This window comes from Hetaerina americana, unplaced genomic scaffold, assembly GCF_022747635.1.
Source record: "Hetaerina americana unplaced genomic scaffold, ioHetAmer1.1.p SCAF_9, whole genome shotgun sequence".
Lineage (NCBI taxonomy): Eukaryota > Metazoa > Arthropoda > Insecta > Odonata > Calopterygidae > Hetaerina > Hetaerina americana.
In genome coordinates this window covers 28,706,487-28,720,421 of record NW_027287538.1, presented here as the reverse complement: position 1 = coordinate 28,720,421, position 13,935 = coordinate 28,706,487, and the positions used below count along the sequence as shown (strand labels likewise).

Genomic DNA, 13,935 nt, shown 5'->3' with positions numbered 1-13,935 from the left:
ATATTTTAGATCTTGCCGGAAGGTAAAGTTACAAAAAATGTATAAATTGCTGGGGTAACTCCGATACTCTATAAAACTGGAATTAAACTGGAGTCCAATCATTTCAGACTAAACCACAGTTAATAGCATATACACGATATATTCTTCGACTTCAAAAACGTTTTATCAAGTACCACTAACGTAATAAACCATTATCATATTGAAACCATGTGTAATTCACAATTAAGTAAACTGGGTTATCGCATTTCTTCAGATAGAAAACTAAAAGTAATAGTCAATAGAATTAGGTCCGATCTTGTAGGTGTAGCCTCTAGTGTATTGAAATCGAGCTTGATCGGTTCCCTTCTTTTTCTATTTACCATCAATGACAATTATCAAAAAGTAACCAACATAGTCACATTAATCGCTGACGACACGATGCCTTTCCTGTGATACAGTAAAAACCCCGACAGCAAAGTTTTTTTTATTGATTTCAACAACTAGTGCTAGATGTGCGGCCTCCATTCAAATCAGAAAATATGTGCGACAAAGAACTTTTAGGTGAAGAAATCTTTGCAGCATTACATCTACAGACTTGCGAGGTTATAAATTGGATTGGCGAACTAAGAAGAACACCTGGTAATCAAAGTATTTATAGATCTTAGCTGTGGGAAAAATACGTTTTTAAAATCTGGGAAGCATTTTCAAAGCGACTAGGGTTCATAAAAACGAATAGTGGGCAAATATTTGAATAATTAAGTTAAGAAGAAGTATTATTTCAGGACCTTTAAGCCTCGAATACACGCACTTCGTAGGACTTCATCACGGAATTAAAAATGATACAAAAAATCTTTTTCTTGTGGAGTATCGTTATGAACGAACAATAACTGAAACCTTATCATTGGAATGCCGCGGTTGGGAGACATTGCAAATGAATATGACGGTTAAGATATATTAATAACCGTTTTTGAATTAAAAAAATGAAATCATACCAAAATCCATTAAATTCCATTTATTTCAATGGGTGGTGGGCGAACACCCACTCACTGCCTTACACCCGCGTTGCGGGTTCATGTGTTGGAACGTGATATTATCTCTGGTCCGGCGAACGGACTGAAAGATGCGCCAACGTCTCTTGGCTCAAAAATAGACCAGGAACACGATGAGGAAAAGCGAGAGAGAGGCGGACAATTTTTCGCGTCGGCATGGAGAACGGTTGGCGACGGAAAGTGGGATTGGAGGAGGAGGAGTGAGGATGGGAACACGTGTTATGTGCGCGCGGGAGAAGGGACCACGCGTGCGCAAGAGCGGGCGCATTCGTCGACGCGGGTGGGGAAGCTGGGAAGAGAGGAAAGGGGTCCGAACCCTCCCATCTCGCGAACGTGTGTGTTCGTGGGTGTTCGTTTCAGGGATAGCGTGTGTGCTTTATGCATGTGTTTCGAGGGAATGCGGGGAGAAAAAGAGCGGGATGGTGGGGGAGAGAGATAGAGGAATGAGGGCGAGAAAGAGAGAGGGAGACATAGATAGGAAGGAGTACTTTGTGGGAGGGGAGATCGGGGGTGTGGGAAGACTTCTATGGACCCTGAAAACCAATTGTGTCTGCTTAAAGAGATATCCATTGTGCGCGAACAAGGGACGGGTTTTGTGGCCATTGTGTGGGAGCGTGTTTTGTGTGAGCAGCCGATGGGCGTGAGAGGGGAGAAGAGAGCGGGGGAGGGGGCAGCGTGCCGAATCGATGAGGGGATGGGATGGAGTGGAGGGAGGGACAGCGGTTGGGGAAGGGGCGGAGGATACGGTATTGAGAGAGGTGTGAAGTGAGTGCCGTGAGAGGGTGCGGGGTGGGAGGGGGAGGGGCCGCAGGAGCTTTGATTTTCGAGGGAGAGCACGGCAAGCGAAGGGAGACGGAAAAAGAATGCAAAGCGGACGGAAAGAGAACTATATGCGGGCGAAATTTCGGCCAAATACCTGAATGAAAATAGGAGGGTGTTCATTCCTTTAGTTAATTCAAATGCAGTGAAACTCAGCAACATTGAAAATATTTGAGGGAATAAAAACTGTCCGCTGTTGGTAGGTGTCCACTATTAAGATGGAAACTTACGCAAACGCAAGTGTAAATATGAACTTGTTTTGGGAGCCCCTTCGCGTCAGGTTTCCTCTTGTCGACAACAGTTTCTGCAGCCATGCTGATGTCGTCTTCAGGTCAAAAGTCAGGTCAGGCGTCACTATGACTTGAAGACACCAGCAGCATGGTTGCAGAAACTGTTGTCGCCACACCCTGACACGGAGGAACGCCCGGAAGCATTTGCAATTGTGGATAACGCCGCGGAAGCCTTTGATTCCATAAAAAGATGTTTTCTCCGTGATTATTTTATTAATTAATGCTCGTCATTAAAGTCACACGCTCTTCGAGCAATGTATACCCTCTTTGGGATGACATAAGATAGCGCTGACAGTGGAACGTTACCAGAGGACTTCGAGAAGAGTGTGATTGCAATACCGAAGAAACTAAGAGAAGATAAATTCGAAGAACATTGAATACTGAGCTTGATGTCTCAGGCATCTAAAATACTCGGCAATTCAGCAGGCAAACAGGAGAGATAGTAGAAAGACATTTCTACTATTTACTATTTCTACTATAAGACAGAAAAACATTTCAGATTAAGGAATAACTAAGGAACAAGAGAAGTAATTATACTCGACATGAGGGTACTGGCCGAAAAAATGATGAATACATAAAATGAATACCTAGACAAATGATTTTTACGCTTTGAAATATCTGCATTTTAGCTTCACATAAAATAATAGCCCTACTATGAAGCGATATTAGAATGCACCGAAAGCATGCTGAATCGATACCCCCTAATATTAACAATTAATAACAAGGCATATTACTGACAGATTGAAGTGATACAAATAAAAGTTGCGTAAAAACCACACTAAGACAAGTTGGTTCACACATCACAGGGACACAGGACTCAAGGTGAAGATAAAAACACGCTAAGGGGCCTGATAAAATGTAGTTTCGTAGCCGATAGTCGGATATTTATACGAAAACATGCCCTGCAGATATGAAAAGGGACCTCTGTAAACAGGTTGAAAAAGGATAAAATGGCGTCATCGAATTTTTAATTTTAAAAATATATTGAGATTGTCTCACGCACAACCGTTTGATCTTCGACTTAACGGCTTTATCTTTAGTATTTTCATGTGTGATATTTATTTATCGCATGAGCGTAGGAATTCATGAGCCTAGCACTGATTAGCATCAAGTTTATTGTAATACAATGCGTTGGACTATCTGCAAGTATGACGGGTAAAATAAATATGCCACTAACATAATCTGAGAAAATAGCACTCTTAATAAAAACACACTCGTTTTAATTTTAAATATTTTTCTCTTAGTAAAAATCAGTTAACGCTTGATTTTAGTTGACACGCTCTTTAATCTATTCTTTAGCTGAAATAATTCCATTGAAAGTAGATTTTGATGGCCAAAACAGATATGAGCGATTTATATTATTCTACAGCCATAAAACGGCAGGTACGAGTGCAAAGTATTATTGTATGTTTGTATTAGAGGTTAAATGTGGAAAAAAGGAGTTTAAATAGTGCATGGGTCGTGTTAGAAGCAGCTGATTTATCACATTTCTATGTGAATTAATTGTATTGTTGGGTATGTTTTCTGTTCTGGAATCACATTAATGCACATAAATATACATCTAAGTACGTTATTAAATAAGAACTGCCTTTTCTAGAATTAAAAAGTAAAAATCACGAAGTTGATAATATAATAAAAGGTTTTTATCTCACCTTAAGGGGCCTCCGAATCTCATGACCTCAATTCCATGTTTCGTAAGAATTGCGTGCGCTACGAGTTCATGTTGAGAGGTCTTTTCAATCTGCTAATTTAAGTCCCTTAACAAATGGTTTTGACCTTATCGTAGGTTGAATTTATAAATGTGCATGATTTCGTAATACGTTTCCTTAAGCTTAGCGATTTGCTATGTATTTACGTCTAATGCATTTGAATTCTTACATATTTTAAACTATACGTGGATCTCAGAGGGCCCAACGCGTATATCTGTAAGGTAAATTAATTATAATGTTAACCCTTTCCACTTTGATTGATGCAATTAAATGGGGCATTGGAGAATTCGCCACTAACCGATGACATTTGACAACGCCTCACACGCGAAATACGTGAGGTCAATAGATTTAATTAGAGATGTCAAATAAATTACGCTATGAATATTCATCGATATTTTTGGAAGAGAAGAAAACTAAGGAAACGCAGACAGCTCCAATTATACTATTAGCACCATCATACATGTAAAGCACAACAAACCTCCCCTCTAGTGAAACCAAAACCAAACGTAATTTATTACAGGTGGATACGATCCATTTACGCTGCCTGTATGCAGACTTTAATTGTGATTGATTAGAGGCCCAGCTAATACCTATATTTTCGACTCATGATTATAAAATCAAACAAATAGTGGCCAAAACCAATATATCTAGGGATTCCTCTTATTCGGGACCAATACACACGTGATAGCAACAACTTATTGGTCATATTCAATTAAAATGAGTTATGAATAGAATGAGAGAGCCGCAAGTAAGGACATGAAATCTACAGAAATGGGGAAGCATGAGAAAGAAAAATGTTGAAAATCATACATACATTAAAAATACAACTATAGCATATAAAATGGAGGGATAGAGATTGTAATATTGCCAAAAAACATTATATTTTACATAAACGGTGCCAATCAAAACGATCAGCAGCCATTGATCCTACCTCTAGATTTCTCCCATCAAGTCCCTCTCCTCCTCCACGAAGATCTTCTTCGCTTGTTTTCCTTTCCGTTCTGTTTTCATTTCCATCCTCCACACCCAGATTTCGAAATCCTCCAAACTACGCATATCGTCTTGCTTCAACGGACATACATCCATACCGCACAATACTACGTTCCGCATCAAAGTTTTAACGAGCCTTTTCCTAGAATCCTTACTCAACTTCCCTCTCAATAATTCCCTTTTCCTGTGAAATCTCCTTAGCCTAACGCAGTTCTTCTCAGGTACTTTGACCATTTTGTTCCAAATGACCCACCGAGATAGGTGAACTGTTTCACCTGCTTTAGTTTATGAACTCCTACTTTGAAACTAACCTGTTTTTCCTCTTTCTAAAAATCCGCATAGCAATTGTTTTGTCACATGTACTCGTATTCTCATTCCATAACTGTCGTACTGACGTTTCGATGCGCTCAGCAACACTTCAACAATGATCTGAATTCGCATCCGCTCTCGGAAAGCTGGGTGAATCGATCACGCAGTTCCTAAATCAGTGCCTAACCACAATATAGCCGAATTGATGTCTTTCTGAATTCCCAGACATTATTTATGTATATCTTGGTCTGTAGTTGTCTCTAAACCAAGGGCTCGTTATTATTCAGACCTGTCTCGAGCAGAATTCTATTTCTTTCTCCCTGCGGTCATTCCTTGTTTCTAAACCTTAGTCCCCTTAGTCCCTTAGTATACCGTCTTTTCCTTTGCCTACCGATACGTTCCGATCCCCCATCACAATCAAATATATCCCTGCAGGAACACACGCGATTATGTCCCCTAACTAATTGAAAACCCTTTTGACCCTTATGATTCCTTGGTGACAGGTAAACCTGAACAATGACCATATTCGATGGTTCAGCTTTTACTTCCGTTAATAATTATCTTCGGTCGTTTAATCTACAAGGTTTGTCCCAAAAGTAGTAGGACTGAGTCGATTAAAAAAATTTATTTCCACAATTGATACATTCACTCATTAGTCTTCCACGTAGCACCCTTGGGCGTCCATACACCGCTGCCAGCGGGTTTTCCACGCCCCGTACGCCTTCTGGAAGGCGGCTTCCGGCATGCTACTAAGACCCCTCGTCACGGCCTGCTGTAACGCTTCCACTGAGCCGTGGTGACACCCTTTCAGCGCGGATTTGAGGTGGGGGATGAGGCAGAAGTCTGATGGATCAACTTCAGGGATGAAGGGTGACTGAGGCATGGCCGAGAAGCTCTTGGCAGATCCGCGTGCGAGTTTCCTTTTATTCGTCCGAGAGCACTCGCGGCACCAACTTCGTGCACACCTTTCTCATGCCCATGTTTTCGGCCACATGCCTATGCACATCACTGTTAGGGATGCCAAGTTAATCAGAAGTCATACGAACACTTAATCTGCGATCCCCGTCCAACAAAGCCTTCAAGCTCTTGCAAGGTTTTCGTCACTTTTTGAGGTCAAAGGGCACCCTGAACGTTCGGCGTCTTCAACATCTCTACCCTCCCAGAACAACTGATGCCACTCAAAATGACCCAGTCTACCCATGGCGTTATCATTATAAGCTGCCTTTAGCATTTCATGAGTCGCTTTCCCGATTTTGCCCAGTTTCAAGCAAATTTCGATGGTTTAGCGCTGTTCTAACAACCGTCTCATGACGGAGCGTAACGAGGTCACGTTACGGAGTTTTCACGAACGAACGATCCGCATTCCGCAAAGGCTGGGAGCCAAAATTCCAAGTTCATATCTTAACTGTTTCGGCACTCTTATTTGTCTTCGGCACTTCTCCTGTGTATTTCAAGGATTTTGTGAGATGATGAACGCGGAAGCCTGATATCTCCCGATGCCGCGCACTACCCATGACCCAGCGGTCCGAATCGTGTAGTTACCAAGACTAATGTAATATTCTGATTAATGTCCATCTTGGAGGTATGATTTCTTTGAGGTAGTTTCCGGTGGCCTTTCTCAAAGTGTTCTTCACCAAAAAACAGACGCTGCGGGGACTACCTTTCGTCTAGCTACTACCCTATGATTTTTCCGGTATAGGTGACTCTACTTATCATTACTCCAGCCAGCACTGCTCTTAGGGTCATCAGAATTCACAAGTTCTTCCGCCACGTCAGGGTTGTAGTCCATGGAGAGGAAATCAATCACGACTGATTAAATTTCAGTATACGCCAATCATTACAAAAATAACACAAATTTGGGTTGTTACTATGCAATTATCCCACCACAGCGATGGCAGTATCGATACGTAAAAACACTGTTGCCACCTTTCGCGCGGACTGTGTGGCGATGGGGTGATTTTCATTTGACTACCCCTCATACAAGGATTCTATTAGAAGAAGAAATGAAGTTATGATTCAGGTTTTTAAGCAAGTAAATTGGGGATGCGCATTGTCAGCTGTTCTAATTAACTTAGCCTTAATAAAATGGTGATAGAAATGGAGATAAATTATAACATAATGCATAAAATAAAACATACACGTGCTAATTTCGATGGCAATGTGCTGGTATCCTGGCGTGAAAGGGTCATTTATTGTTGCAAGTGGTTAAAAAAGGATAGCATTTTGGTTTTAAAGTTAGAGAAGAAATTCTCAATATTCGTGGATGATAACATCACAGATGAGAAGACAGGACAGACAATCGATATTAAGGAATTTAGACCCGGAGCTTCGGTCACTCTTCTAACGGATGGAAACATTAACACCGCTTCTTTCAATGAGGGAGAAGATAGTCGATTTAAGAATAGCATCCGAAATATTGAAAATTCCGTTGGGGGTCGCCCACACATTTGTGACAAAAATTGAGCATGAGACATGTTTATGCGCAGTGGCTTCCACGAAATCGCGATTATTTCGCCAAAGTCATAGTTAATTGTATTCCTCATCCTCCCTATAGTTTAGACGTAGACTCATGTAACTTTTTACCATTCTCCAAAGGGAAGAGACATCTTATAGGAAAGCGTTTTTCATCATCAGATGCCTGCGTAGGTGAACTGAACATGCTACACCTTGCAACGGCTGTCGCTGATGCAATAATAGAGACATATTTTTACCATATAGAAATCAATGATCTAATAATATTGCATTAAATTTCTGTTGCTTATAGTATAAGAATCAAAAATTTATGAACACCCTTCGTGCTGTTTCCTTGTCACTGAGCTAAGTATAAATAATTATACTTCCAAAAGGAATAAGCCAATGAAAAATCAATTCATGAAAATCTAAACTGCTGCCTTATATCTGCAAAATTAATATACATAAATCATTCAGGTTCATAAATCATTCAGGATCAGGTTAGCCGTTATCTATGGATCTGAGCAAGGGGCCTCGAGTATTCTTAACGAATGCACTAATCTATAAGAAAAAAAAGTATCCGTAGGATCTATGAAACCATAAAAGAAAATGTGCAATGGAAAATAAGATATGATAATGAAATAAACAACATTTATAAGGATAAATACGTGAGTTCACATCAAGGAAATAATAATTATGTTGGATGTGGGCTGAGCTGAGAAGGCCGCAAACACTATTAAAAAGGCAGCTACGAGTGGGACAGATTGAAGGAATATTGAAAAAAGGAAGACAAAAGCGATAAATGGGGTTGAGAAAGATAGGAAATACACGAGAATAAACGACTGGAGATGAAAAATCGACCAGAAAAACATATAAAGACATCTCACAGAGGAAGAAAAGGCAATTTTGCTTCGAAAGAAGAAGATTTAGAGCATGGGCTGACGAAGTCCTTTGCCCCGCTTCACATTTTTTTCTGATATCAAATATCACTTTGCCTTTCTTTCTGGTGCTAAAGGGTGTCCCTGATTATTCATCTTGTTAGAATAACTAGGCCGAGCTCTTATTCATGATAATCGTTTGACACGTACACGACCGCCCGTGTTTGCTTAGGGGTGGGCTCGGGTCGCCGAATTTGGTGGTTTTTTTCTTTAGGATATAGGGATGCCCACACGCAACCCCCCTAGCCCTCTTTTAACCCCCACCCCAAGGCGACAGAGACTTGATGCCTTCCCCCTCCGTCAACCTTCTCCCCCCTTAACACACACCCCTTCCTCCCAACCCCTTGCGGCACTTCCGCGGCCCGGCCGTCTAGCCGCTTCGTTCCCGTCCGCCCTCGCGTGGGAGGGGCGGTGGGAGATGTGACGGGCGCCAAATCGATCGCAGCGCCCCGCCGCGCTTCTCGGCCGCGGCCTCAACCTCTCCACATCCTCGTCCTCACCCACTACTACCACCCCCACCCCAAAAATCTCGCCGCGCTCCCTTTATATTTTTTTTATTCGCCACTACCTTTCATTGTTCCATGTTAAGGATAGTAGTCCTTAAATGACTTACTTTTATAACGTTCCATTGGTATAAGCAAGGAAGAGTTATGATTTCGGACGTAGGTGGCATTTTGGGGACCCAAAACGAATCAACAGATTAGATCACATGGTTAAAGTAAGAAAACTAGAGCCTAAAGAACATGGATTTGAATACTACGTAGTTTTTCCCTTATATTTTCCCTTTGTAGGCTATTAGTTTCTATAGTCACTTTGCAACCATAATATCTCCAGTCTAATCAACCTAACAATGGTACAAGAAAAACCTTACCTCCAATTCATTGCTCGTATATTTCACTCCTAAGTACAATTAGAGCATATCTAGAAGCTAATAAGGAACTACCTCATCGCCCATTCTGAAGATTTGAATGAAATATCGCGGATATAACGTTGATTTTAAACGTTTATCGCTTGTTTATTACTTTCTCCAATCTTAAAAATTATTTTTACTACGCCATTTAGGCATACGAATTGAATTGTAAGTTCCACATGTTGAATTTAAATGTCATTTTGACTTTCAATATCGGTGGTGTTCCCAAAGGTAGTTTCGCAATGCACACCATACATAAAGATTAAGTCGAACGTCCATTTAGATCTCCTATTTCATGTTTAACGTTTACACTTTTTAACAAAGGTTGATCATCGCATTAATGACAATAGAAAGGAACGCATAGCTATTTATTATTTAACTTATATTTTTAATTAATCAATGGAGGATTCCACATAGTTCCTATTTAAATGTTTTAGTTAGGTAAAACAGTTTTCAGAAAGAACCGCGTGGGGCAATACAATACAATCCCGTTTTTCGGAAAATAAGTGATTTTTATGTTATGTACATTCAAAGTGGAAGATTAGGGTGCGCGGGTCACTATTTTGGTTATTGGCCTTAAATTAATTACAATGTCAAATCGATTTTCCTAAGTCCACTCTATTTTGATTAATGAGTATGACATACTACTAAATATACGATAGTTTTTTTAAATTAAACGTTGGAGTGTTTCCTTCGGAAATTAACTTTCCTCCTGTGCATAAGAGTGTTAAAAATAACTCACCTTTTTTTAAATGTTGGACGCACTTAAATATTAACTGTAGCAGCCGGAAACCTAGCCCATATTCCGAACTCTTCATTTTCCCTACACAACATGTGAGATATACGATATGCATACATGTGCATGAAATCTGCTACTCGGAAAAATCTTTAAAAACTGAGCTAGCAAGGAAATTCACGTTTAGTACTACTTTCCCTAAGTGAAACTATTCTTTTCCGTCTTTCCAGGGCTCTGCACATGAAGGAGCACCCGGACTACAAGTACCGCCCCCGCCGGAAGCCCAAATCCCTGCTAATGAAGACCAAGGAGGCGGCATCGGCTGCCGCCGCGTCCGGCCCCAAGTTCCATCCGCACCACCCAATGCCCCACCATCCGCACCCCCTTCACCCGCACCACCCGCATCCCTTCTCCCTGCCCCACCTCCTGGGGCCCCTCCTCGCCCCCCCTCCTCCCCCACCGCCCCCACCCCCACCACCTTCCCTCCACCCCTTCCCCTCGTCCCTCTTCGACAAGGCATCACTCCTGTCCCACCTCCGCCCACACCTCCCCTCGCCATTTCCGCCGCCACACTTCCTCGACGTGGCCAAGCTACTCCCGGGGGACGATGGGAAGGACGGCAGCACCCCCTCCTCCCTCACCTCCCTCTACGCACCCTTTCTGCAGCACCACCACCTCGAGCATCACCACCACTACGCCGCGTCCCTGCACCCCCACTGCCCGCTCCTCCCCTGCGCCTGCATCCGGCGGTCGCCCGCCCCGCCCCCGTCCTCCTCGCCAAGGGCAGCGGAAGCGGAGGCGGGGGCCGCAGCCCGCGAAGAGGAGCTGCCGCCGCAGCCGGGGGATGACGCAGGTGGGGAGGAGGAAGAGGAGGAGGATGTGGAGGTGGAAGAGAGGGCGGAGTCGGGAATGGGCGAGCTCACCCCGAGGCCCGTCACGCCCCCGGCGGCCCACGTCATATGAAGACCGCTCCCGGTCGTGCCCACGGGCCACGCGGCCCCGGCGCGACCGGGAGGGTCCCCGTGGTGGGGCGGGATCGCGCGGCCCGCGCCGCGGAGGGGTCATCCCTCGGTGTCACCGCCGCCGCGATCCTCCGTCCCGACCTCCGACCGCTGAGCGTCAGCGAGGATAGCGGTTTGGGGGAGGAAGAAGAAAGTCTCCGGACTGAGTCAGACCTCACACTAGCCAGGGTTAAGTGTTCAGCGTTCTGGCGAAAAGCAGGACGGAGACAAGCCCCGAGGCTGTGGATCTGGATCCATAAGAAATCGACAGACGTATCCCCACCCCGTGATACTTCCCCGCTTGCTCGTTTCTGTTTTTCATCCACAATGAATTCCTCGCGTTACCTTTCTCCATGAATAATCTTTAAGGGATTCCTTCAAAGGATTAAACTTAAAATGATTAATTCTATGTTCGTTCCCTATAGTGCAAGAGTATCTTTCGTCCTATGACGCCATCTCAAGGAATGAAAGAAATCTCGATGAAACTTGGTCCACAAAGTTAAATAAATTCATATCTCAAACTTTCTGGAGGTTTCGGTAAAGCGCAGTAAAGGTCATTTTGGTCAATATAAAGAGTAGCTCCATTGAATGCACATAGTTGAGTGGCAACAGACTATTATATGGAATTATCGAATCATCAAAATTCAGACAGGCTTGATACAGCCAAACGATCCATAAAATTGAATATTTTTCGAGGAATATCACTGAGTGTGATGCATTACATACGTCAATTTGCCGTGCACTGAGAAGTAAACTCTAAGTTATAGCCACCCGAATGCATCTTAATCAAGCAATAATAGCTGTTGACAATCGCGAAGGATGTCTTAGATCAAATGTGTGCCCAAAATCTAAATGCAGCTATGTAATACATGATTATGCAGCACTGAGGATCATACAGTATTATTCTGCACGGTTAGATTCAATAGTATGTATAATGAAAAAATATTTGCTTAATTTCTAATCAAAATCACCACCGCTGCTGAGTTGTTTTACCAAGCATGGAAAATGAAATCCTTTGAATCACTTAAAATTCTCAAATGTGTTGTTTGTTGAACGTACTTTTATTATTATTAACTCCACTACCAATCTTTCGTAATTAGCATGCCAAAATTACCAAGTTTGACATTCCCACTGCATTTGATAAAGCATCTCTTAAATTGGAAGCCTGAATGGCCATAGTAAAATGGACGACTGATATTTATAGTTCCAATCCTACTCCGTTTCAAACATCATCTTTAAATTTTCATTTGTATAAAATAGACATTTTTACACTGTATTGTCACTTTAATTAATTCTCCTCTTGTTAATGCTAAATTTTCATTTTCAATATTTACCATAATTCAAATAAAATATTACGTGTATCACGTCAATTCATTATCACTACCATACCCATACGTTTAAAGAAGGTGAAGCTTCGTCAAATCATGAACAAATCTCAGTAACTTGGATGGTGCATGGATACAAATTAGAAAAATTGAAAGTACTTCAATTATTCTGATTTTTTTTCCACAAGAAGTAGAATCCTCAGTGACATTCCTCAGACAAACGGAAACAGCGACTCAGTATAAGTTCCAAGGGTAACTAAAAAATTAATGAAAATTTGTTTCAAAGCCTTTTCAACTTAAATTTTCCAATTAGAGTATTTAAGAAATTGGATTTCGGCCTCCATTGAGGAAAATGTATTAGAAAGAGGATCGCATAAAAACGTGTAAAAATTAAGAGAAACCACAGAATGGAATGTATTTTAAATGATCAACCATTGCATGAGGAACCAAAATACCACTGTTTGCGATCCCCGGAAATTATACTGGATTTTCGACAAAATATTAGTCAATCTGAGCTATCGGATCCAAAATAATTTCATGATTTCCAAATAATCATAACGCTAGAGGACACTGTCTTATTTAGACAGCAGCCAAAGTAATTTCCAGAAATATTCTGTGGATGGTTAAGCATTAACGCTGTTAAACTTTAAAATAAAGGTTCACGTCTTATTTGATTTCACTCGTTGGGCATTCCTTTCCGGTTTTTTACTCTTCGCTAGTCTATCTTCATCCCTGCAATGAGTTCATTTAAATTTGAGGGCTATTTCAGGGCTAAAAGTTTATATAACAGTTCTGATTCCCTTTCATCTTCTCCCTGTCTTACTGCAACATTTTTTGTAGCTTCAACGAGCTTTCGAGGCATATCTTCTGATAATACAAGGCCATCTTTTACTATTTTAATAGGTTTGAGCTTTTCTTTTCCTTTGACTGCGCTAGTTGAAGGTCTTCTCGTACCCCTATCATTGATAACAAAAGATATAAAATTAATTTAAATGTTTTGTTTATATCAGATCTTGCAGACTGGACTTACGGAGAGGATAAAGATATTGGATTTAACGGGTTAAATCTGTTGGAAACATTAGTGCAATATTCAAATTCCATAAGTAATACATTGCGTAAAAATCTCATCGCAATATCGGAAATATGTGTGATATCCTTTCAATGTGTATGCATGCCACCCTTTGTGAACATATATTTGTATACGGACCCCAAAACCAGGTGAAAGCCTTCACCGAAGCGAGTGTTCTGTCCACCGAAAGACAATGGTGAACTCGCTGAGAGGCCCCAGAATTTCTGAGGTTTGCAAGGTGCTTTCCTAATGGACCTTCCATTGTAATTCCTTATCCGGCTTCCTGCCTATGGACGAAACCAAACTACGCCCTTCTCGGAGAAACGGTCTTCCGGCATGGGTATACGTCACCGGCTCAAA

The 13,935-nt window shown here is 41.8% G+C and overlaps 1 protein-coding gene across 1 annotated transcript; it reads left to right on the top strand.

The window, feature by feature from the left end:
- Positions 1-9,243: 9,243 nt before the first annotated feature.
- On the top strand, positions 9,244-11,143 carry LOC139699038 (uncharacterized). Its single transcript, XM_071598041.1, has 3 exons — positions 9,244-9,252; positions 10,411-10,611; positions 10,697-11,143. Exons 1-3 carry the CDS (start codon positions 9,244-9,246, stop codon positions 11,141-11,143), a joined length of 657 nt encoding a protein of 218 aa, XP_071454142.1.
- The last annotated feature ends 2,792 nt before the right edge of the window (positions 11,144-13,935 follow it).